Below are 25,484 nucleotides of genomic sequence, written 5' to 3'. Positions count from 1 at the left end.
TAGGGTAGATGATTGAGAAAACCCCATTGCTTTAAAACCAAACTTGTGTTTTTAAGGAAAAGTTGAGGGATTAAGGCTAAAACAGTATGTTGGAATTGAGTTGTAACTAACCTTTAGCATTAGAGAGTTTTGTAGGGGAAATAAAGAAATGGTGGCACCTCAATGCTAATGATAAAATAAATAAGTCATGTTATTGAGTAGTAATTAGGTGATCCTCAAAACACCACTTATATCAAAAGATAATTTGGTACCTAAAAAAAAACTTTGTTAAGTAGTAATCGAGTGATTCTCAAAACATCACTTATGTCAAAAGGTGAAGTAAAAAAATAATTAAAAAAATAGCTTGAGTTACATTAGTAAAATACCTATTTTGTGTAAGTAAAAATTATCTTTTGTTAATTATGAAGTGCAATTTAGTAACAACATAATTGTTTAGCAGCATTGAGTTTTTTAATATCAATTATGGAACTTAAGAATGTTGCTTCACAGGCTTTGATTATGTGGAAATAAACAAAAGTTTGCTCAAAAGTTTTAATTTGTTCCAATTAGATAACAACTTTGCAAGAAATTTTTTTTAACTAGTGGCATTGTTAGTTGAAATTGTAGCATGATTGGACGTAAACTTCTTTAAGTTAAAGATTTATGAAGTATTGAATAACGTTTGTAGTTTAATATGTTTATAGTGTGTTTGCATTATTTATTCAAGCTGATTTAATGTTGTCTTTAAATATGAATTTGACCACCTTAAATTTAATGCTAGTTTTTTAACTTGGAAAACGGAAAAAAATGGATTTATTTGTTTAATGTGGATTAACTCAAGATGCTTGGACAAATGGCTGGCATTTAAATAACTAGGAGTAGTATTTAAGTTTATAAAAGAAAAGAAGAACTATAAATTGTAGCATGATTGGACGTAAACATGAACTACGGAATGACATTAGTGCTTTTGAAAATTATGATGAATGTGTTGGAAAACCACTAAGGCACTTTTTTCATAATGCTACAAACATGATATAGCATTTAGAGTAGTAGACTAAGTTCAATACGACTTACATCCTTAATTTGTTTTTATAATCTAATTTTTAGATATTTGACTGCTCACTCAAACTTGCAATTTTTAGATTAAAATTTACTTTAACTTGTTACTCTAAAAATGTTATCTTTTTATTTTTATAATAAATATTTTGAATGTGTTAGAAAATTATTGAAATTAATGACATAATCAATCCTCGTGGGAATGATCTTAATTTATATTACTTGTATTTGACTGTGTACACTTTCACATTTAATTTAAGTAACAAGTTTTTGGTGTTGTTGTCGGAGATTGACTGGTATTAATCATTTTGAGTATTTTCTAACCAATTTAACTTGTTTCTCTTTTGTTATTAACAGTGTGGTGATTTGTGTTGAAGTTCAGGTACCAAAATTGTATGCAAATGTCCATATCATTACCTAAATTTAGACTTGAGCCTAAGATAGAAATATTTTTCAGAAGGGGAATGAGGCTCACTAGATCTTATACTGACCCAGATCTTGCTGACCACTTGCAGCCGCTAGTTCCTCTATTACACATGGAAAATCGTATAGGTGATGGACCATTGGATGTAATTGGGATGACAAATGACATGACTGGGGAAATCAAATAGTATGTTGTCTTTGATCCTCAAACCCTTGATACAGGCATCTTGAGGCCTGACATTGAAGTGACACAGTTTGAGTTCAAACTTATGATGTTTCATATGCTACAAGCAATTGATCAATTTGGAGGAATAACAATCGAGGACCTTCATTTGCATCTCAAGTAGTTTGTGGAAGTTGCCAACAACTTCAAAATAATAGGAGTTGCTGATGATTGTTTTAGATTGAGGTTGTTTCCTTACTCACTCAAAGACATAGCTAAAGCATGGTTGAATTCTCCAGAATCCAACTCTATGACTACATGGAAAGAAATGGCAGAAAATTTCTTGGTGAAGTATTTCCATCATATCCTTAAATGCTAAGAAGAGGAATGGCGTAACCTTTTTTAGGCAAACTGAAGATGAAACTATGTTTAAGGCTTGGGAAAGGTTTAAGGATTTGCTTAGGAAGTGTCCTCATCATGGGATGTCATTTTGCATCCAAATACAAACCTTTTATAATGGTTTGGTACCCTTAATAAGGCTAATGATTGGTCCATCATCAGGGGGAGCTTTATTGAGTAAGTATTATGAAGAATGTGTGGAGCTCATTGAAACTTTAGCAGTCAATAGTTACCAACGACCTACTGCTAGAGTCAATGCAACCAAAAATGTGGCTGGAGTTTATGAAATAAGTGAAAGCACAACTATGACGACCCAGATGGCAACATTAACTAACTTATTGAAGAATATTGTGACAACACCTACATCAACAGCTATAGAACCAATAGTAGTGGTGCCTACAATTGCAAATGGTGTAGCTTGTGTTTATTGGGAGGGCATGTGTACGATGAATGCTCTGACAACCTTATCTCTTTAAATTACGTGGGAATATAAACCATCCTTATTTAGGCACATATAATCAAAGATGAAAAAGTCGTCCCATTTTTTCATGAATTAATCAAAAAACATTCCTTAGAGGAATTGTTGAAGGGTTTTTTTTTTGGTGAAGATTGATTCGTATATGGCCAAAATAGATACTCGTATAGAAGAAAAAAAACAACATTGCCATTCAACAGCAGGGGGTGGCCATCAGAAAGTTAGAAACTGAGTTGGGACAACTTGCTATAGTAGTGAATAAAAGGCCTAGTGGTTCCTTACCTAGTAACACACTAAAGCCCTACTGTTGACTTGACTAAAGTAAAAGAGCAGGTTAAGGCTATTGGCTTAAGGGGTGGAAAAAATTGATAGTTTTGATAATGAAATTGAAGTTATTATGAAGCATAATGAGAGGATCCAAAGCAATTGAGGTAGTATTGAAATAGAAAATGCAGAAGCTGTTTTGCAGTGTCAGAAAAATGTTGCAACACTTGGTAGCATTCCTAAACTGGTTCCTGAAGACCTTGGCAATAGTTCCACAAATCCACAAGTTATTGGTGATGTTGATGGAAATGGTGATTAGACACAAGATGAAATATATTAAAAGCTATCCAAAGCTTTGAAGTTGCATGGTGGTGTCACAAATTAGGGTTTGATGCCTTTTGCTTTGATATTTCTCACTATAAATAATAGTTACAACATTTATATCTAATAATTACTAATTAAAGGGATCAAATCTTGATTTGTCTAACTTATTTTAGGAAAGCTGGTAAATGTAAACAAATTAATATTATTTATTGATTTACACCCCCCTCAAATTGATGCGACTGGTCAAGGATCATCAATTTGTTAACTAGAAACTGATGGCGCATGCAAGGAACAACTTTGGTAAGAATCTCTGCAACTTGAAACTGAGTATTGATGTCAGAGGTGGATATAACCTAATTATCATAGCCCTCATGGATACAATGACAATCGACTTCAATATGTTTGGTGTGCTCATGAACAATAGGATTTACAACAATTTGAATAGCACTTGTATTGTCAGCTTAGAGAGACATCGACTATATTTGAGGGAATCCAAGTTCATCCAAAAGTTAATATAATTAAGATTATCCATAAGTTGTCGATACAATAAAGGATTTGTCAATAGGTCACCCTCATCTCGATGATATTTCACAATAACCTCAAGAGGAGTATCTACCAGATTAGCTGATTTGATGCCCACCATAGAAATAAGGTATGTTGCATACTGAAGTTGATGACGAAATATTCCCTTGGAGGTAGAATGAACCTCAAGGCCAAGGAAATATTGTGAGTTACCAAGTTCTTTCATATGAAATGCAGTTTATAATTGATGTTTAAGTTCTTGGATGGATGCATGATCAAATCCAATAATGACCATATTAACAACATAAAGCAGGAGTAGAACAATGCACGTAGATGTGCGATGAATAAATAAAGAGGAGTCATATTGACCCTGAGTGAAAGAGAACCCAAGTAGAGTGGAATGAAATTTCTCATATCATGCTCTAGGTGTTTGTTTCAAACCATATAAAGAGCGTTTGAGCTTGTACACACCATTAGATGAAGAAAATAGACCTTGAAGAGGAGTCATATAAATATCTTTCGTGTGATAACCGTGAAGAAATGCATTCTTCACATCCAATTGATGAAGAGTCCGTCCATTGTCATTTTGGCTACCGGTTGAGGGACCCATCATAATTCAATTTAACATAATACAACCATTTGCAGCCTATATGTTTGATATGATGAGGACAAGAGACAATATCCCATGTGAAATTCACTTGAAGAGCTTAAAGTTCCTCATTCATTGCTTTTATCCAACGCATATCTTTATCCAACACATATCTTTAACGACCTGTGAGTAACATGTAGGAACATATATGCTAGAGAGAGATACAGACAAAGAAGTATGTGAGGAAGTATACTTGTCTAGTAAATATTTATCTGGTGCATGAGACGCTCTACCAGAACATCGTGGTGCAACCGCTACAGGATCAGGTGGCGGATCAGGGTCGAGAATGGGGGTTATAACCTACTGTTTGCATTTTCTAACATTTACATTTCTTGGTTTAAAATGTTCTATAGATTAAGGCATAGTAGAAAAGTTGGGAAGAATAGCAATATCATTCATGGCAGGAGAATAACAGTGAAACATAAATTGATTAAAAAAACTCACATTCCTAGAAATGCGGAAGCGTTGGTTAGAGATATCATAACACACAAAACCCTTATGAGAGTAAGTATATCCAATAAATGTGCATTGAGCAGACTGCACACCAAGTTTATGCCTTTCAAATGGAGGTAGGTGAACAAAACACAAACATCCAAAAGTACGTAAATCACTATAATCAGGCTGGATTTTAAAAAGATATAAAAAAAAGAGTCAAGATCAATAACTGTAGAAGGAAGACGATTAATTAGGAATACAGCTGTGGAAAGAGCCTCCACCAAATATCGAAATGGTACATAAGCTTGAAGAAGTAAGGTGCGCGTTACATCAAGCAAATGACGATTCTTATGTTCTGTCATTCCATTTTGTTGGGAGGTATATGGACAAGATCGTTGAACAATATACCTTTTTGCTGAAGATACTCCTGAAACTCATGAGACATATACTCACCATAAAAGTTTGAGCGAAAAACTTTAACACTTGCTTGAAATTGAGTTTTAACAAATGTTAGAAATTTCTTAAACATAGAAAATACTTCAGATTTAGACCAAAGAAAACATATCCAAGTAAAACGATTGTAATCATCGATAAATGTGACAAAATATTTATAGTGAGAATGAGAAGTTATAGGAGACATTCCCCATACATCACTATGAATCGTCTAAAAACAAGTGGAAGCACGACAAGCAGTAGACGGAAATGAAGTATTTTACTTTTAGCCAATTTGCAAACAGAACATGACACAAAGGCATTAGAAACAACATTTTTATTTCCCAACAAACCAGTTTTAACTAAATGAGACAAAATAATAGAGTTTGGATGACCCAATTTTCTATGTCAATCCTTATAGGAATTCAAAACATTATTACACGTAAAAGATAAATGATTGGAAATAATTGAAATGGAAACAAACTTCTCACTTTAGGTCCTTTCACAATCACCTTCCTCGACACCTGCTCCTGCACAAGACAACCATCACGAGAAAAATTAACATTACAATTGTTTCCAACCAATTGTCCAACAAACAATAAATTCGAAGCAAGTTCAGATGATACGAGCACATCCTAAAAATCAGAGTTTATATCACCAAGATTAGTGATAGAAATGATATTACCATCAACAATTTGAATTTTCTAATTACCATGATAATGATATAAATGGTTCTAGCATTGAGAAGAACTCACCATGTGATTGGAGGCACCTGAATCAAGAAACCATGGATTGGAAACATTAGAAGACTTACCCTGAATTGACAAGGCTGAAAGAGTAGAAAGTACCAATTGTTGAATCATTTCAGACTGTAGAGCCCCACCATTAGGGGCACCATAAATGGAAGGACCAATTGTGGAGCTCGTAGTGGCATGGAATGCCTGCACAGAATGTTGTGTTGGTCGTGGAGGGCGTGTACAACAATCAGAGATAATATGACCTAGCTACTTGCAATAATTACAAAACTTCTTATTGCAACTACAAGCGACATGTCCAAATTGTTTACACGAGAAACATTGGACTTGTCGCATATCACAACTTTTACCTCGGCTTTGAGCTACATACGCAACAGGTTCAGAAGTAACAGAATCCTGAGACATGATTCCTTGAGTAAGGAGACGTTCTTCCTCTTTGAGAAGTTCACCAATACATGTATCCAAATAGGGAACATAATTTCTATTTAGCAAAGCACCTCTAACAACCGTAAATTCTGGACGAAGTTTCATAAGAAATTGATCCCATTTACTAGTGTTGTAGACAGCTTGGACATCCGCAAGAGAAGTCTAGAGAACCGCAACAAATAGAATAGCAGAGTGTTCTATCCACAAATTCAAAATAATATTCTTGAACAAACAAATTACCTTGTTTTTAGTTGGCTCTCTCTAGCTCCAACGGAAAACGTTTGGTCGTATTGTCTTGGTTGTAGATACGCTTCAAATAGTTCCACATATCTTGAGCAATTGAAAAATAGCGCAAATTATTGATCATATGAGGATCAATAGTATTGAAAATCCAAGAAATAATTTGAGCATCTTTGATTTCCCAAGCATCTAAGACGACTTTCTCTGTCGGTGCCTTAGAAATCCCATCAAGGTGACTCCATAATCCTTTTTCTTTAACATACATTTTGAATTGAAATTCCCAAACAACGTAATTCTTGCTGGTAAAACACACACAAAAGTTGTCGCTTTCTTTTTCAGAAGCCATGAGTTTGCAGGTGAATTTTTTTTGGTAATGTGCAGAAAGAAATTAAGATAAAAATCACCAAGAGAATCTAATCAGGTCCATAAGCAAACAAATAGAAACAAGTTTGCAATTCGTAAGCAAAAAAATTACCACGATCAAGCACGAGAGTGACGATAACCACTCTCGAGAAGCAATAATGAGCAAAAGCACAATCTCAACATAAAAAATTGGTGAAAGACAATCAAGAATTGCGAAGATGAAACCAAGAGTCGAACGAACAACCGCAAGCAACTATGGTTGAGAGTTCGCAACGTAATCACGAAACAAGCAAGGACCAAGAACCGAAGGAACGATTTCAAGAGCGACCCGTGGGGTATCGTTGAATAAAGGCAAGATTAACTAAGAGCTCACATGTTTGATCGAACATGATGATACCATGGCGCAAATTAGAGTTTGATGTCTTTTGCTTTGATATTTCTTAGTATAAATAATAGTTACAACATTTATATCTAATAATTACAAATTAAGTGGATCAAATCAAATCCTGATTTGTCTAATTTATTTTAGGAAAGTTGATAAGTATAATTACAAATTAATATTATTTCTTGATTCACATATGGCACTTAGATCACTTTAGGTCTTAATTTTATGTAATTTTCTACTTATGAACTTAGAGTGCTTATTTTGGTTAATGTTTATGCACTTAAAGTGCTTATTTTGGTATGTTGTGTCATCAATACTATTGCATTTAGAATGCTTATGAATTTGTTATGTTTGTATTTTGATACTTCTGCACTTAAAATTACACCGTTTGGTTGAAAGAATACCATTTGGATTAATTGTGTTTAACTTGAGTTTAATTTAAGTGGTTTAAGTTAAACTAATATAGAAGGATGATGATAGCGGTTATGTTTCTTCTTAGTATGAGATTTAATGAGTCAATGGGAAGAAACTTAAATAGTAAAGATTTTTTTACTAATATTTTCAGGTTCTATTTATGCACTTAAAACACTTTGTGTTTCCTGTTAGTAAAGATTTATTTTCTTCAGATGTCTGAAACTAGGGTTAAAAATAATCTAAACCAATTCGAAAATAGTTCGAGACTCGATTTGATAATTAGTTTGTTGAACTTAGTTTATGAACTAATGAGTCGAACCTCAATTGAAAATTGAACTTACTAAATAAATGCGTTGAATTTGAGCTATGTATAATTCAACTCATTTGACTCATGAATATATATATATATATTTGTATGAAATGAATATGACTTGTGTGTTGTATAAAAAAATTAATTTAAGTGTAAGTATTAAAATGATAAAAGATAACATTGAATACACTTTAAATGTCATTTTGATATGACAAAAAAAGTTATGTAAAAGACTTTTACCAAAAAAAAAAATTTACAAACTATTATCAAAAGGTTCTTTATATGATTTGAAAGCTACTAAAAAGACACACAACTCAAGTCTAAGGTGAATATTACATTTATTGGTCAAAACAACTACTTTTCGGTGATAATATTTAGAGTTATAAATATTCTTTTGAGATAAAACTTGTGTCATTTAAAAGTTATAAACAATGTATACAATTCTTATTCATACCATGAAGGTAAATAAAATTGTTTTAAATGTTACATTATTGTTCAAAATTGAAAAATATACTCCATAACACTCTCCTCTTCTCCTGTATAAAGAGTGTACCACAAACTAATCAAGGAGTAATGAAAATATTGATCTTTGAGTCTAGTTTAAATTATATAGACTTTAGATAATATTTTATTAATATTTTAATTTAAAGTTTAATAAACACATTTGTTCTTTAAGTTTTTTTTTTTGTCTTTAGTTTATTTGATTCGAGCTATCGAGTCAAATCGATTTACTTGTGAACTTGAATCGAGTCGAGTTCAAATAAAAAAATAAATTTGTGACAAATTCGAATTGAATTTTGAGTTGAACTAATTCTTATCGAATTGAACAAACTAAATTCAAGTTCGACTCATTTTTAGCACTAACTAAAATCAAAACTCGATGAAATGTAAAGAATTAAAAACATAAATAACTCTAAAAAGTATTTTAATGAATACATAAGTAAATTGGTCACTAGACATTATTCAAATTAATATATCAATTTTGCAAATTGGTAAACATCTATTACGATATGTTAATATTAATGTCATAATATAGATTAATTTTTCTGCAAAATTTATTAAATTTTTATGGAATAATTTATTCATAATGAATCCATGCATAATCTTTCACAGAAAATGACATTGATATAGATTAAAAAATGGACAAATAAAATATTTTGATTTGATATTTTATAATTTTAGTGAGTAATACTTTGATTTATAAAATTTAAAGATTAATCTTTTACCGATTTTAGTGTAATTTTGTTTTGTTGGAGAAGATTCGGTAAACTGATTCCATTTTCTTCGTAAAAAGTCACAGTGCCAAAACCAAACCCCGAACTCCCCAATCCCGAATTCCCCAACTCCATACCTGAATGCTTCCATTCCATGGAGTTCAGACCTCGTAATTACACAACCGATAATGCATCTCACGCGCTTCCTCGCGTACGCGCCGATGCTCATCCTCTTTCTGCTCCACCTCCACCCCTCGCACAGGTCCTACTCATTTCACAATTTCTCTCGCAAAATTTTCCTTCTGTTAACAAATTACACTACCTTCAATGGTGGCGGAATAAAAAACCGCGACAATGTATTATCGGTGTTGCGTTTTCATCGATTGAGATGCATCACGATAATAACAGCCTCACTAACGCTAAATGCTAATAGATTAATTATTTGATTTAGTTGAGTTAGGTTTTTAGTTCTATCAAACCTAAAATAAGCAGATGTTTAAGAAAACTTTATTTAGTTTAACGTAGATGTTCGGGACTCGGGTGATATTAGCATATTTTGTAAAATCTGAGGTAATTTTGATAAATATTAATAGAATCGGAATTATGAATTGCAAACTATACTAGCCTATGTTATGTAACAGTGCGAGGATAAACACTAAGAACAGAGGGAAGGTGGGATTTTGTTAAGTAAATGCAGTTTAAGGCTTATTATTAACTATGAAGTGTCAAGAATTTGACTTTATTACTTCAAGGGATGGAGTTCTAATGCCATTTGAACAGTTGTAAAATGATCATTAATGCCACACCTTTATAAATAAAAATATCTCCTTCTCCAAATTTTTATTTTTTCTAAAAAATATCTGTTGATTTGTTTAATGAAAGTAAACAAAAAAATGGAGATATAAAATTTTAGGTAGAACAGTTCGGTGATGAGATTATGTAGAATCTTACCGTCATTGCAGAGTTGTGATAAACTGACGATCTTCAATTATCTGTTGAATGTTTATGTTCTCTCTGTTTAGCTTAATGTTGCTGTGGATAGTGGGAATGCTGATTTCTTTGATCCACTGAGAGGAGGAGCTGATAATGATGCAAAGGCTACCCCTCTGCATCACCGAAACTTGAGTGAAGCTGCTGGTGATCAGCCTATGAAGGAGTGGACCTCTTTCAGGAGACTACTAATGCAGAAGTTTCCTGTCTCAAAAATGGTTTCACTTTCTTCAGTAAGATTCACTGTATTTATTTTTCTGGTTCATATAAAATTATAAAGTGCTACATATAAAATATATGGTGGTATGTGAAGATGGCTGAGGGTGCATATAGTATTTTTCATGCAATGGAAGCATGTTTTGTAATGATACTATAAATACTTCATATTGAATTTTAACATTCTTAGTGGTAGATTGACGTCTGAATTTTCATACTGCCTTTGAGTTAGGGTCAAACAATGTGGATTTGGAAAATACCTCCTCATGCAAGGGTTATTCTTTCTTTCAATGTCTTTGTCGGAGTTGGCTAGGGGAAAGGCTAGATATGTTTTCGTTACAGAAATATATAGCTGTCTCATACTGTCAATTGGTTTCCATGTGATGAAAACACTGTTTCATTGGCTACGTTAATTATCAAATATTTTCAAGAGGTTCTCCCATTAGTAAATCCTGACTAAGATATTTCTAACCACTTAAATTCTTATTGAATATTGAGTATACTTTATGCAGCACCTTAGAGGTATTTTTGAATTTCATATTTCTTTAATTACTCTTTAGCTATTTGTCTAAAAAACGTGGTTCTCAGTTGTCCCCCCTCAGTAATGAACAAGGTTGGGTATGGCCATTGTTGTGCCTCCCTTTTTAAGATTCTGCTGTATGCTAGGTGACACCGCCCTTGTACTGGCTGTTTACTTGATGGTCTGATGGAAAATTTTACAACTTTTGAAATATTTTTACGAAGTGTAAGATATAGCAGTTAGTTACTATAAATACTCCCTCCTTCTCTAACCTTTGGTTCTTTTAGCTTTTTATTTTTGTCCCAAAACTTTGGTTCTTTTAAGAAATCAAGATACAATTAATAATGTTTTTGCTTTTGTACCCTTACAAAAACCAAAAGCATACATTAAATGCATTTTACTTTTATTAAATGAATTAAGGGTAAAAGGGTCTAAACTCATCTAATTTTATTATTTCTTAATATATGTTGCTAAAGCTAAAAGGACTAAAGATTACGGACAGAGGGAGTGTTTTTAATTTCTATAATGTAATGTTGAACAAATTACCTATGTCATTCTTATAGACTAGATCCGAAAGTAAGCAGTAGTAAATAATCCATTGTATTCTAAAATAGCTTCCATACTTTATCTATAATCCTTCAGTTCCTATTTTCATTATCTAATTATATATTATTTTTTCAAATTACAGATGCCCGATGTTTTAATGAGAAGTGGAAAATGTATGCCAATATATTTTACATTGTTTTTTCTTCATGTTTTATCCTTTATTTATCATCATTTAGTAATGTGACGTCTGGAATTTCAGCACACGAGAAATCTTCAACAAGTATGCACTTGGAGGAACTAGACGATCCACAAAAATTTGCAGACGAGGGTGCCAAAGTGATTACTTGGCAGGAGTATGTTTCTCGACTACATGAGCTCAAAGATGAAATTACCCGTTCTTGGCTTGCCGAGGACCGTGTAACATCTTTAAAGTTATCTATACAGGTGACTTTTGATGTATTTAACAGTTTATTTTTGCAATATTATAGTTGTACTAAAAGTTAAATCACTTTTTTTGTTTTTTGAAATCAAGAAGAAAGATAAGCATGTTTGTTTCCTAGTTTTCCCATTAAGATAGAATATATTTTATGTATGATACTCATTTAATTGATTAACTTGAAGGTTTTATCTAGTAGGTTGTCTGCTATGTGGTCCTTTTATATGGTATTTTGTTATTTTAGAAGCTTTGATGGAAGTTAGGAAAATGAAAATCTGAGATGCTTCTTTTACTGTTAATAAGTGTTGGAAAAGTCTTGCACTATTTAGAGTTATGGCTTAAATAATGCTTATATGGCTTAGGGAGTCCTCACTTTACAAGTTGGTTTTGTCACTTTAAGCCCAAATTCTAAGATTGCGTTAGAGCCTATTATAATAGAAGTTTGTTGTTGGGCCCCCGTACTGTCCTTGCTCCAGGCTCAAGGAGGTGTGTTGGAAAATCTCACATCACCTAGTGACGCCTAGTGATATGACTTAAGTAGTGCCTAGAAAGCTTGGGTAGTCCTCATCTTAAGCCGATTTTGCGGGGTTAGAGTTATGCTCCAAGTCCAAATTCTAAGAATAAGTTGTTGATTATGCCATCTGAAGGAAGAACAATGAATTGGTTTTAAATAAAAATTATATTTTAAAGGTGTGATGATTGGTATATATGTTCTGATTGAGAAAGGTTTTTGGCCATATATTGGAAACTAGTGTAGTGAATCGTGCAATGCATAGATGATATTTCGTGGTTGCTGACAAATTTTAAATCCAACATAATTTCCTTACGTAGAAATATGATTGGTTTAAAACATTTCAGAATAAAAATTGTGATTTAAGGTGCAGCTACTAGGTTAAAACAAGAGAGGGAAGGAGAATTTCTTATTTTGTATTGAAACTGAAACAGTACATATATATATATATATATACACAATGTTAAACTCATAATTTCTGATTGGTAAACTGTGTCATTTCCATTGGAAAATTCTCCTTTAAATAATGTTGTTACATAATGATATGAGTCTTACTATAATGGCTAACTAATTAATTATGAGAATAATTACATAATTACAAATATCATCAAATCTGCACAATTAATGATTACGAAACTGACAATTCCATTGACATCCCCCCTCAAATTGATGCTGGTGAGTCTATAAGCATCAATTTGTTGATTAGAAAATTATGCCGTTGACGTGTCAATGATCTGGTGAGGACATCAGAGTCGATGTTGAGACATGAGGCAAAGTGATAATTTTGCGGTCATAGGCTTTCCTAATTGAATGACAATCGATTTCTATGTGCTTTGTTCTTTCATGGTATAGTGGATTTGCTGCAATTTGTATGACACTTGTATTATCAGCATGCAATGGAGTTGGTTTTGTTTGTGAAAAACCAAGTTCCGAAAGAAGGCCACGCAACCAAATAAGTTGTGAGCATGCTGCAGACATGAAATGGTATTCTGCTTCAGTAAAGGATTTAGATACATAATCTTGTTTCTTGCACTTCCAAGAGATAGGAGCATCACCTAAAAACATGCACCAACCGGTAGTAGATTTTCTTGAGTTTGGGCAGCCAGCCCAACCAGCATCACTGTATGCTTGAAGTTGTATTGTTGAACCATTAAGGAATAAGAGACCGCGACTAGGAGTACCCAATAAGTATTTGATGATTCGATGTACAGCTGAAAGATGCAAATGTCTAGGATTTTGCATGAATCTACTGATTGTATGGACAACAAAAGAGATATCGGGTCTTGTCATAAGACTGCCAACCAACTTCCGATATAACGTGGGATCTGTAATGAGTTCACCTTCATCCCGTCTTAACTTGATATTAGCTTCCATGGGAGTTTCAACAACAGCGGTGTTGGTAAGACTGACTAGATGAATTAAATCTTGAATATATTTGTGTCGAGTAGGGGTGGGAATAGGCCAGGTCAGGCCAGGCTTTGAAAGGCCTGAGCCTGACCTACGATTAGTTTTTTAGGCCTAAGGCCTATCATAGGCTTTTTTTCCGGCCTGACTTGGCCTGGAAGCCTATTTAAAAGCCTTATTCATATTAAAACATTTAAATGCTCTACTCATATCACATGTTCTCGACATACTAATAGCCTAAGCCTAGCATTTTTATTAAACAGGCTAGACCAGGCCAGACCATAAGTAGGCCAGACCATAGGCCTCTGTCGGACGGCCTAGTCTATTCCCATCCCTAGTGTTGAGTAACAAAGATGCCTTTTGGTTGGAAGTGTGCTTCTAAGCCCAAAAAGTAAGTGAGCTGCCCAAGATCTTTCATGTGGAAAGTGGAATGCAACAATTGTTGGATTGTATGGATTGCCTCTTGATCTTAACTGGTGATGACAATGTCATCCACATAAACATGGAGTATCACAATTCCTTTTGATGTTCGTTGTGTAAATATAGATGGATCATAGTTGTTTTGGATGAAGGAAAAGCCAAGAAGTGTTGTTCTAAACTTCTCAAACCACACTTTTGGTGCCTATTTTAACCCATACAAAGAACGTTTTAGTTTGCAAACATTATTAGGTAAAGTGGAGGTCATACTAGTAGGAAGTTTGATGTAAACTTCCTCCTTGAGATCACCATAAGAAAGACGTTCTTAACATCTAGTTGGTGTATTTGTCAAGATTTAGATGCAGCAATGGCTAAAATAGTGCGCACAGTAATCATTTTGGCTACGGGTGCAAATGTCTCATCACAATCGAGGCCAAATTCTTGCTTATTTCTAAGAACCACTAACCAAGTCTTGTAGCGATCTATGGATCCATCTGAACGCAACTTTATAGTGAATATAAATTTGCTGCCAAGAGGTTTAACAGATGAGGGACAAGGAACAACATCCCATGTTTGATTCTCTTCTAGTGCTAGAAGTTCTGCCTCTATAGCATCTTGCCAACATTTATGCTCCATAGCCTGTTTATATGAGGAAGGGATAAAAACAGAAGCTAAAGTTGTTGTCGAAGATAAAGGTGAAGATGGATCATACTTTTCTGGAGGATTACGAGTGCGAGTACTGCGACGTAATGCTACTGGTTCTTGTTGAAGTATTGGATCAACAACCAGAGAATGATCGGGAGGAGGCCGTGGAGGTTTTAGACATCTTTGGTACACCAAAACGGGCTTAGGTGCTGATTCTCCTGCATAATTGTTAGAAAATAGAGGCAAAATAGATGTGGATGTAGGAGAATAAGTATCTTGGTTAGCAGAAAAAAATATCCATTCTCTTGAAAAATAACATTTCTAGAAACCCGTATCCTATTGAGATTAGGATCATAGCATATAAAACCTTAAAAATGGGGAATCATTGTTTAAGGCTTGAGAGGGCAGCCGATTAATAAGATGGACAATGGTGGAGAGAGCTTACAGAATCGAGAGGGTACAAAGTAGTCCAACGTGAGAGTACATACAACATCAAGGAGATGACAGTTTTTTCTTTCTGCTACCCCGTTTTGTTGGGGTGTAAAAGGGCACGACCTTTGTGATATAATGCCATTTGTTTTCAAGAACTCCTGAAATAAAGAAGATGTGTATTCTCTCCCATTGTCAAAACGCAAAATTTTAATGGTAGATGAAAATTGAGTCTGAACGTAGACATAAAAAAATTTAAATGCAGAAAATGCTTTAGCCTTAGAGCGCAAAAAATAAACCCATGTAAAACAACTATAGTTATCAATAAAAGTGATAAAGTACTTATAATGAGCATGAGATATAACAGATGCTATTTTCCATAAATCACTATGGATCATGTCAAAAGGTTAATTTACATTTGTTTGATGAATTGGAAATGGTAGAATTTTACTTTAACCAAGTTTACAAGAAATGCAATCAAATTGAATAGCCCTAAGAGGTGGGGAATTTTTATTGCCAAGAACTGTAGATTTCATCAAGTCATAAAGGATATTTGAGTTTGGGTGACCAAGACGCTTATGTCATGTTTGAAAATCAACAATTGCAGAATTACAAGAAATAAAAGATATAACAGAACATGGGGAAACATAAACATTAGTGAGAGATGAAGAAATATCACCAATTTCTGTAATAGGCAAACTGTTTCCATCAGCAGTTTGTATTTGGAGATTACCAGAGTAACTTGTAACATTGGTAAGGGCAGCAACATTGTTGGTCATATGATTAGATGCCCCTGACTCCAAATACCATGGAGAATCAGGGGAAGTAACGTTACATGAAAGACCCAAAGCAGAAAAGGCTGAAATGATCATTTGTTGAACCATTTCAGGGGTTAAGGCTGGAACGATGGAATGCGGATTCTGGTTCACAGAAATGGGAGCTGTAGAAGGACCAACAGATGCAGTGAAGGCTGTTGCAGTTTTCTTCGGTGGTCTGGTCGGACATTCTTTAATGATATGACCATCCTTTTTGCAGTAATTACAGAACTTTTTAGGACAGTTGGAAGCAAAATGTCCATGTCCTTTGCAACAGAAACATTGGACAGTACTCATGTCTCGCCCACGAGGTCGACCTTGTACCACATATGCCACAGGGAGAGAAACAACCTTTTGTTGTTCCATGGTTGTCTGAGTGAGAAGACGTTGTTCCTCATGCAACAGCTCATTGAGATAAGTATCCAAGGATGGGGCAGTAGCTCGGTTCATAATTTTTGATTGGTAAACTGTGTCATTTCCATTGGAGATTTCTCCTTTAAATAATGATATGGGTCTTACTATAACGGCTAACTAATTAATTATGAGAATAATTACATAACTACAAATATCATTAAATCTGCACAATTAATGATTACGAAACTGCCAATTCCATTGACATACAATGCTGCCAGCTATCTAATGAATGCAGATAATAAAAGAAAAATAAATTAGAAAATAAATCAAATTAGAGTGATTTGATTCTTTTCCAAAATACAAATCAACTTAAATAGCAAATCAACTAATGAACACAATCATATCAGATGTGATTGCTATCTATCAACACCCACTTAAGTTGGTGCATATATGTCTAGCATGCCCAACTTGTTTACAAGAAACTCAAAATTGGACTTGAATAGAGCTTTGGTAAGGATATTAACAACTTGTTGTGAAGTAGGGACAAAAGGCGTGCAAATTAGACCTGCATCTACTTTCTCTTTTATAAAATGTCTATCAATTTCAAAATGTTTAGTTCGGTCTTGTTGAACAGGATTTTGAGAAATACTAATTGTTGGCTTGTTGTCGCAATATAGCTTCATTAGGAGAGTTATAGGAAGTTTTAGCTCTTCTAAGATTCTTTGAAGCCATAGGATTTCACAAACACCATGGGCCATTGCCCTATATGCTGCCTCAGCACTACTTCTAGCTACTACATTTTGTTTCTTGCTCCTCCAAGTAACTAAGTTTCCCCAAACAAATGTGCAGTAACTAGATGTTGACTTTCTATTTGTGATGGACCCTGCCCAATCTACGTCAGTAAATACCTCAATGCCTTGTTGATCAGTTTTTCGGAAAAACATTCCTCTTCTTGGGGAACTTTTGAGGTACCTTAGAATGCGGTAAACAACCTCCAAATGTTCTTCGTGAGGTGAGTGCATAAACTGACTCACTAAGCTGACAACAAAGACTATATCTGGACGCGTATGAGATAGATAAATTAGTCTTCCTACTAGTCTTTGATACGAGATATATCCATTGGATCACAAGTTCCATCACTACCAATTTTTTGATTAGTATCTATTGGAGTATCAGTTGGCCTGCAACTATCATCTCAGTTTCTTTAGAAGATCTAAAATATATTTCTGTTGTGACACAACAATCTCTTTCTTTGATCTTGCAACTTCCATTTCCAAAAAATATTTTTATAAAATATGAGTAATCTTATGTGTCTTGTGGCGGTGTGCGGGGCCCACACCCAAAGAAGGTGGAGGTGCGTGTGATGACTGGTTGCTTGAAAGGCAACCGGAGTTGACAGCGACAAATAACTGTATGAAGCCAAAAAATTGAAAGACTGAAAAAGGTGCCGCTGCCGATGGCGGCAAATGCCACCGGCATCACCACCAGTATTCAAACATGAATTGTTAGTAGTGCCTTCTCTTCTCAAACTAGTCCAACAGTTGTCAAACTTTGTTTCAATTTTTGTGATAAAATGTTTTGATGTAACAAGCTTAAAGCATAGTAGTAAGCTTTAGCTTGAGGGAAAATATTATATTTAAATGTATGTTTTTATTATTCCTTGATTGTGCAACATCCTAGGCTAATTGTTAGTTGTCCTAGTCAATACGACTTCCTAGATATTGAATGTAATTATTGCAATATCATTATAAATAGAAAGATGTGTGATCTCATTAGACACACATAAATTATTCATATTTTACAAGTATCATCTACATAAACGATGAATCCTTGGATGTTTGGCAGTGTTGAAGTTCTCTTATTTGAGGCACTTTTTTCCTTAAATTTACGTGGTCAAAGGGTCGAATACCTTTGTTACCAATTTCAACTGTCTCATTCTCAACTTCTAGTTCTGTCAAGACATTTTCTTGAATATCATGTTCATGGCTTTCTTGACTAGGTTTACCCAAGGATTTTGTTTTGTTACTTTCCTCAATTTCTAGTATTTTCAAATAGGATTCTGTTATGTTACTTTCCTCGCAATCTGTATTTTCCAAATTGTTTAGAAAATCCAGATTTGTAGTTTTGAAATATTGAACATCATTTTCTTCTATTTTCCCCTTTGAAGATGATTACAAAAAAAAAAAGAGTTTTTCAAAGAAAGTGGCATCCATAGTCACACTTTCTTTGAAAAACCTCCTTTTTTTTTTTTTGTAATCATCTTCATGGAAAGAAAATAGAAGAAGATGATGTTCAATATCTAAAAACTCCAAATATGTATTTTCTAAACAATTTGGAAAAAACAGATTGTAAGGAAAGTAACATAACAGAATCATATTCGAAAATACTATAAATTGTGGAAAGTAACAACAAAACCCTTGGGTGAATCTAGGCTTTCTTGACTAGAAAGCCATGATATTCAAGAAAATGTCTTGACATAATCAGAAGTTGAGAATGAGAAAAATGAAATTGGTAACAACGGTATCCAACCCTTTGACCATGTATACTTAAGGAAAAAAGTGCCTCAGAGTAGAGAACCTCGACAATGTCAAACAAGTAAGAGTCTTTCTAATTCTGTTGTACCCTTTCAAAATTCTGATTGAGCGTAGTTTGAAAGATTTACCCAATTTGTTAAGAAACATGGATATTCTTAGTGTCAAAGTGATCAGACCATGTTTGTGAAACATTCTTCTAAAGGTAAAATGGCTATATTGATCGTTTATCTAGATGATATTGTTATTACTGGGGATGATTCTAGTGAAATAAGAAATTTGAAGGCATCTCTTGCTGATGAGTTTGAAATTAAAGATCTTGGGTCTTTAAAATATTTTTTTGGGAATGGAAGTTGCAAGATCAAAGAGACGGATTGTTGTGTCACAACAAAAATGTATTTTAGATCTTCTAGATGATGGGTTGTAGGCTAGCTGATACTCCCAATAGATCCTAATAAAAAAATTGGTAGTGATGATCTAGTGGATACATCTCGGTATCAAAGACTAGTAGGAAGACTAATTTGTGTATCTTATACTGGTCCATATATAGCCTTTGCTGCCAGCTTAGTAAGTCGGTTTATGCATTCACCGCATGAAGATTATTTGTAGGTTGTTTAATGTATTCTAAGGTACCTCAAAAGTCCCCCAAGAAGAGGACTATTTTTCCAAAATATTGATCTACTGGGCAGGGTCCATCACGGATAAAAAGTCAACATTTGGTTACTGCACATTTGTTGCTTTATAATAGTTTATAAATAGTGGCATCCCTCACCTTACAAGTCGGTTTTGTAAGGATGAATTAGGTCCAATATAACCAAGATCCATTGGACTACCTGCTGTCGGACCACTGGGGTCACGCCCAGATGTTCAGTCCTGAACATGAGGGTGTATGTGTTAAGAGTCCCACATTGGATGAGATAAGGTTTGACAATATGTTTATAAGTGGGGGTAGTCTCCACCTTACAAGCCGGTTTTGTAGGGCTGTGTAGACCCAACCCAATTTCTAAGAGACCCTAATTTTGAAAATCACATTAGAGCTCTTGAACCTTGGGAGTCATAACCTCTTACTGTGCAACAAAACCCTAGTTGGCAGCCACCATTGCGGTCACACCTTTCCCCGTGAATCCTCGCACAAGACAACAGCCTTAATTGTTGTCGCAACGCGGTTCCATGTTCATTGCGCTATTTGCAGCAGTAGCAGTAGTGATTGATACTGAAACTGAAACAGGGGATAAGAAATCCCAAGCAGAATTTCGTAACCTCTCCCCTGCTTGCAAGTTGAATGGGAAGAATTATTTAAAGTGGTCTCAACTAGTGTATAATTTTTTGAATGGTAAAGGGAAGGCATAACACTTAACAAATGAACCCTCTAAAGAGACAAATTCCAAGTTTAAGAAGTGGGATAAAAAGGATTCTATGACCATGGCATGGTTATGGAATGCATTGATCTGAAAAATCAGTGGCACTTGCATGTTTCTCAATATACAAAGGAGATTTGGAAGGCATTAGAAGAGACTTATTCTAAAGCCAAAGACGCTGCCCAAATATATTTAGAAGGTGAAAACTAGGGCTGCTAAATAGGGAAACAAGACTGTTACAGAGTATCTTAAATAGTGAATGTTATTATAGGGTAAAGATGATAAGTGAAGGATGACTGGCACTTAACAGACCTGTAATTAAATCGGTGGAACCCACAGGGTTGACTCATGTAAACCCCTATTATGAATAACTTCATGAAATCAAATAAACCCATAAATAAATTTTTACTATATTAAATTCGGGTCCATAGAATTGTACAGTATGTTATTTATATTTGTATATGTATATTGATATGATTTTTAATTTATTTAATATACCTTAGTGTACTTGTATCTTAAAGGTTACAAAATTCGTAGTACCCTGTTTTTGGTTGTATAATATAGGATAGGATACAAACAATATTCATTCCAGTGTCTATTCAACCCAGCTTTGTTTTTCTGTATTTCATTTATATGTACTCTATTTGTTTGCTCTTATCTAGAAATCCTAGGTTAGAGATCCTTCCTTGTGTAACCTCTTCATGTTAGGATAGTTCTTATTGCTTGTTTATTTGTTTCTGCGCATGGTTTCCCATTTTTTAGATAATATAGGGATTGTAGAGCCCGTCTAAACTGATATGAAATTTTTATATTTTCTTTTCACCTGCGCTTTACCCACACCCAGTAATATTTTTGTTTTACAGAGTACAGATCTTGCTTAACTTTGTTTTACAATATTTCGATTAAATAGAAGTGGCTTTCCAGTTGATTAACTCATATTCTACTAACTTGAGAGAGTGAGTGAAATAATGATTTCTTTTGGTTTCTGATCTCAACTGTGTTGCTTATGGTTGACTATACACATCTGAAACATGATTATTTTATTTGCAGGTTGCTAAGCTAATGGTGGACACATCAGTATTTGAGTTTTATCCCACTCTATTTGTCCTTGTCACAGATATCATGGATATGCTTGGGGACCTGGTTTGGAAACGCATAAAGCGGAAAGCAGAGTTTACAGAAGATGGAGCTCTAGTCTGCAACTTGGCAGGTACTTTGTCAATTTGAATCTCTCACTCATGTAATGTTGTTTATGCACATAGCAAGTAGTAATGTAGTTTAGTCGGAACAAGCATATGGCTTGTCTGCAGCATGCCAATAATTTATCAACATACTTTTTTTAATGCTAATATTTTGAAGACTTGGTATTTTGTCCATTAACATATTAAAAAGCATGTTAGTACCTTCAAATTATACTCTGTTAGAACTGGGTCGTTTGGTTCCTAACTATTAATTAATAATGTATATCCAGAGCGCATTTCTAATGTTTACTAGTCATAGATAAAAATCTGGAAGTTCACAGCTGGCTGCCTATTGAATCTCTCACTTGAGTATGTCATTAAGAAATCAGAAGAAGAAAGTCAAATAATATTGGCAAAGGGATTTATAATAGTTTTAGATTCAGAGATTGCCGACTTAAGGCTATAAGGGCCATAGTGTGGCAGGTGGTGGTCTTATTTGTGATGATGGCAATGGTAATGTTGGCAACATCATTGTAATTATTATGGTTGTTTAAACTTAAAGGAGAATTGGTTAGATTTGAAATATAATTTGTGGTTTCTGATTTGTCTATGTATTTGTTATAGGATAGCTGGAAAGGAAAACTTTGAGAAGTTCTATTTTTTATGAACCAAATAGCATGAACTTGTCAGAATCATTCTACACAATTGTTTTACATTTTCAAAATCACGATGGTATAAAACCCAATCATTGTTTCAGTGGTTGAAAATTTAGATCAATTTTTTGAATGATGAAAATCAATATGTGAACTTTTGTTTGAAAAAAATTTGTACTATTCATCATTATCTGAAAACTCATCAACAAATAGTTCTTCTAGATGTTTTTTTCCTGAAAAGCAAGGATAACTAAAAGTTGTTTTGATATCAAATAGCACTGTGTTTTCTTCTTTCTTAGTTATTGGTTTTCCATTTTCCACCTTTTCTTGCCTTTTCTAGCCAATGTTTCAAATACAAGGACAAGTCACTGACATAATTCATTTGAAACAACTGATCTTTATATTGTGTAGTATATGATTATTTAATATAATATGATGATAAGGTAGCACTGACTATATACATACAATAATAAACATTAACACTATAGTGATTGTAATTAGTAATTACATATAAATGTGTAAGGCTTATACAATACTTGGTACATCTTAAACTTCGAATTCTGGTTGGTTGGCTAGTGCTATTCATGGATGGTCAGGTTCCTGGTCAATTGCTTTGAATTTCTTTATGTAAGTGAAGACACACCCAGCTATGTTGCAGCTGGTTCAACAAGACTGATGCTTAGCCAAACTAACCCGAATGAAATGAGTAATACCAGTTGTCTAACATCATTATTTACAAATAATAATATATGTACATAGTTGTTATTTGTTTGTTGTTTTTAAAATACCACTGCTTGCGAAAAATAGAATTTCCAAAGGTGCATGGGTACGAAATGTGTTAGGAACCCAAGAATTTGATTCCAAGGATTTAGAGGAAGGACACTAATATTTAGAAAAAAGGATAAGAAATAATAGGAGAGAATCTCTCCAAAAAAAATGATATACAAGAGCGGATACGCTCCTACAATGGTTTACACCACTCAATTTCTAAATTTGATAAAAGATGATTTCATAAGGGATGAACCTTTATTTATAGGTTCCATGTACACTTAGGATAAGAAGGGAAAATGATCACTAACAAACATAATAGTTTAACTATTTATAACAACCTCAACCAATTAACTACTTCTACTAACTAATTCTCCTTTATCTAAGTCCTAACAAAATGGGCATCCAATATAATATACAAAAGCAATAGTTTTTTTTAATTATTAATACACAAATATGAAAATGCAGATGAAATAAGGTATGTATATTTGTAAATGTTATAAACTAAATAAAATTTATCTATGTGACCGCAATCCCTCTCCCACTTCCTATATAATTAAGGTGGTTGGCAAGTACTTTGATGGTAGGGAGTATCCAGAAAAAATGATATACAAAAAATATGAATGCATTTTTTTAAGCAAAAAGGAAGTGCACAGGTGTCATTATGATTTTAAGCATCTCAACTATGTTGGCACCCCATAAAACCAACAATCATATGCAGCACCGGCTGAAATTTAAAATATGGGAATAAAAAATCTGAATGCATTGGTATCAGATACAAATGTTATTTGGATAAGCCATCATTTTTTGATATCCATGCGTCATAGAGAAGTGCATGCATGATATATTGTTTGTGGAAATACAGTTTAGGATATTTCTTATTATGGATGAATTAACCAATTGAAAATATGTCCTAACTTCAATAAACGCCCTATCTATCTCAAACATAAGAAGTCACCAAATATGTTTCCTTCTGTATCATATTTATTAAGACTAATTTATACGCCATACAAGCTTGATGATCTGCAGGAGATAGTTGGTCCTGGTTTAAAAGTGGCATTTTTTTCCTTAAATATTTTATTTGAACTGTGTAGAAAACTTCAAAGCTAGCGATATTTGTGCCGATGCTAAAGAAACTTGCTATAACTGGTTCAGCAAAATTGGTGCTGTGCAAGATCTTCTTCCACGCATGTGAATTCCTTATCCTTCCCTCTATTTAATTTATTCCTTGTAAGTTTTTACTGATGGAGTTATTTTTCTTCTGTTTCTGTTGGTTTGAGACTTTATGATATGTGCACCTCTATTTTCTTCATAATCACAATTAGAATTTCTGTAATTCAGTTTTAAAACTGTTCATTGATCTTCTCTTACAAAAATGGCAGCCATATAAATTTCTATAAGTAGAGCCTTAAGTAGGGAAGCTTGAGGCAAGAGAGAGGTGTAACCCAAATTGACATGTGGCAATCAAGGGAGGAGTTGTGAAATAACAGAGTGAGGAGCTGCTCCAATCTGTTTTACATTTCACCATTAGTTCAATAGTTTGATACAAAAGAGGTTGGACTGGCTATATTTTGTACTTTGTAGGATATTTTTGGGCAGTGGTGTGAAGCTGTTATTTTCAGAATGTACTTTGTTGTGAAGTGTCCTGTTTCTTCTTATAATTAGATTCAAACATGTTTTGGAATCTCTCATAGAGTGTTAACACAAAGAAGATAGTAAGGAATGTGATAAGAAGCTTTTTATGTCAATGTTGCTTGAGATTTTGCTATAATATAGATCTATTTGCAGAAAACTCTTGTGGAGTTTGTTAATAACATTTTGCAAATTGCTGCACTGAAGATTCGTTCTTATTGACTGGCATATGCTGACTGTTTATATGAAATTGTACCATAGTTACTTGGAGCTGGCAATATTGCCTTGCTGGCGTTTTCTGCTCGACCAGCCTATAGACAGCCTCCAACGCTTGGTGATGATGACAAGAGGATTAGGAAATCCAGTGGCATCTGCGTATTGCCGTCTATATATGGCTCACTGTGCTCAGAAGCTGCCATCACACGACATAGGTATTTTAGTTTATATTGTATGTCAATTCTTAGGATGTATAAAACATGTAAATCAGATGGACAGTTGAAGGATGAAAATAAGATATGTATGTATCCAAAGATTTTCTGGTCTGGCCTTGCATATATAATTGTGTATCATAATGCACTAGCTCCCTAGCAAACTGCAATCCAAGATCTCATGTTAGATGTTGTATATGCTCTTTGTTGTCAATACACAAATATTTTGGTTTTGAAGTTTCTTAAAATATGGGTTGAGCCTAACTCAATTCTACAAAACCGATATGTAAAGTGAGGGATGCCTCCTACTTATAAACACATTGTCAGGTCATGTCTCATCCAATGTGAGACTCTCAACACGCCTAGGACTTGACATCTAAAGGGTGACCAGTGTAGCCCAATAGTTGGTGGCCCAGTAGGTC

The 25,484-nt window shown here is 34.0% G+C and overlaps 3 protein-coding genes and 1 non-coding gene across 5 annotated transcripts in view; 1 reads left to right on the top strand and 3 right to left on the bottom strand.

Moving 5' to 3' along the window:
• Nucleotides 1-1,998: 1,998 nt before the first annotated feature.
• On the bottom strand, nt 1,999-2,105 carry LOC113786403 (small nucleolar RNA R71). The gene has a single exon (XR_003472686.1). It is a non-coding gene; the product is annotated as a small nucleolar RNA R71 (small nucleolar RNA).
• A 1,405-nt stretch (nt 2,106-3,510) lies between these two features.
• Nucleotides 3,511-4,215, bottom strand: LOC140920019 (uncharacterized). Its single transcript, XM_073367325.1, has 2 exons — nt 4,047-4,215; nt 3,511-3,824 (listed from the first exon to the last, which is right to left on the bottom strand). Exons 1-2 carry the CDS (start codon nt 4,213-4,215, stop codon nt 3,511-3,513), a joined length of 483 nt encoding a protein of 160 aa, XP_073223426.1.
• A 120-nt stretch (nt 4,216-4,335) lies between these two features.
• LOC140920018 (uncharacterized) lies at nt 4,336-6,807 on the bottom strand. The gene is made up of 7 exons (XM_073367324.1): nt 6,559-6,807; nt 6,243-6,464; nt 5,877-6,125; nt 5,606-5,756; nt 4,950-5,116; nt 4,699-4,875; nt 4,336-4,554 (listed from the first exon to the last, which is right to left on the bottom strand). The coding sequence occupies exons 1-7, from the start codon at nt 6,805-6,807 to the stop codon at nt 4,336-4,338; spliced, it is 1,434 nt and encodes a 477-aa protein (XP_073223425.1).
• Nucleotides 6,808-9,262: 2,455 nt separating this feature from the next.
• Nucleotides 9,263-25,484, top strand: part of LOC101502344 (uncharacterized) — a 37,243-nt gene continuing 21,021 nt past the window's right edge. For both annotated transcript variants that reach the window (XM_073367605.1, XM_004497592.4), the window contains exons 1-7: nt 9,263-9,490; nt 10,251-10,451; nt 11,643-11,673; nt 11,760-11,944; nt 21,451-21,610; nt 24,097-24,193; nt 24,896-25,065. In XM_073367605.1, coding sequence (XP_073223706.1) covers nt 9,383-9,490; nt 10,251-10,451; nt 11,643-11,673; nt 11,760-11,944; nt 21,451-21,610; nt 24,097-24,193; nt 24,896-25,065 — 952 coding nt within the window. In that variant the 5' untranslated portion in view covers nt 9,263-9,382. The remainder of the gene's footprint in view (nt 9,491-10,250; nt 10,452-11,642; nt 11,674-11,759; nt 11,945-21,450; nt 21,611-24,096; nt 24,194-24,895; nt 25,066-25,484) is intronic.

The sequence above is a fragment of the Cicer arietinum genome, chromosome 4, assembly GCF_000331145.2.
Source record: "Cicer arietinum cultivar CDC Frontier isolate Library 1 chromosome 4, Cicar.CDCFrontier_v2.0, whole genome shotgun sequence".
Classification (NCBI taxonomy): Eukaryota; Viridiplantae; Streptophyta; class Magnoliopsida; order Fabales; family Fabaceae; genus Cicer; species Cicer arietinum.
This window is presented reverse-complemented; position numbering and strand designations above follow the sequence as displayed.

Coding starts and splice junctions, on each gene's coding strand:
- LOC140920019 (XM_073367325.1), bottom strand. CDS start 4,215: ATGGGTCCCTCAACCGGTAGCCAAAATGACAATGGACGGACTCTTCAT. Junction 3,825..4,046: donor GCTCAAACGCTCTTTATATG/GTTTGAAACAAA, acceptor TTCATATGAAAG/AACTTGGTAACTCACAATAT.
- LOC140920018 (XM_073367324.1), bottom strand. CDS start 6,807: ATGTATGTTAAAGAAAAAGGATTATGGAGTCACCTTGATGGGATTTCT. Junction 6,465..6,558: donor TTCCGTTGGAGCTAGAGAGA/GCCAACTAAAAA, acceptor GCGGTTCTCTAG/ACTTCTCTTGCGGATGTCCA. Junction 4,876..4,949: donor TGGAGGCTCTTTCCACAGCT/GTATTCCTAATT, acceptor TTTAAAATCCAG/CCTGATTATAGTGATTTACG.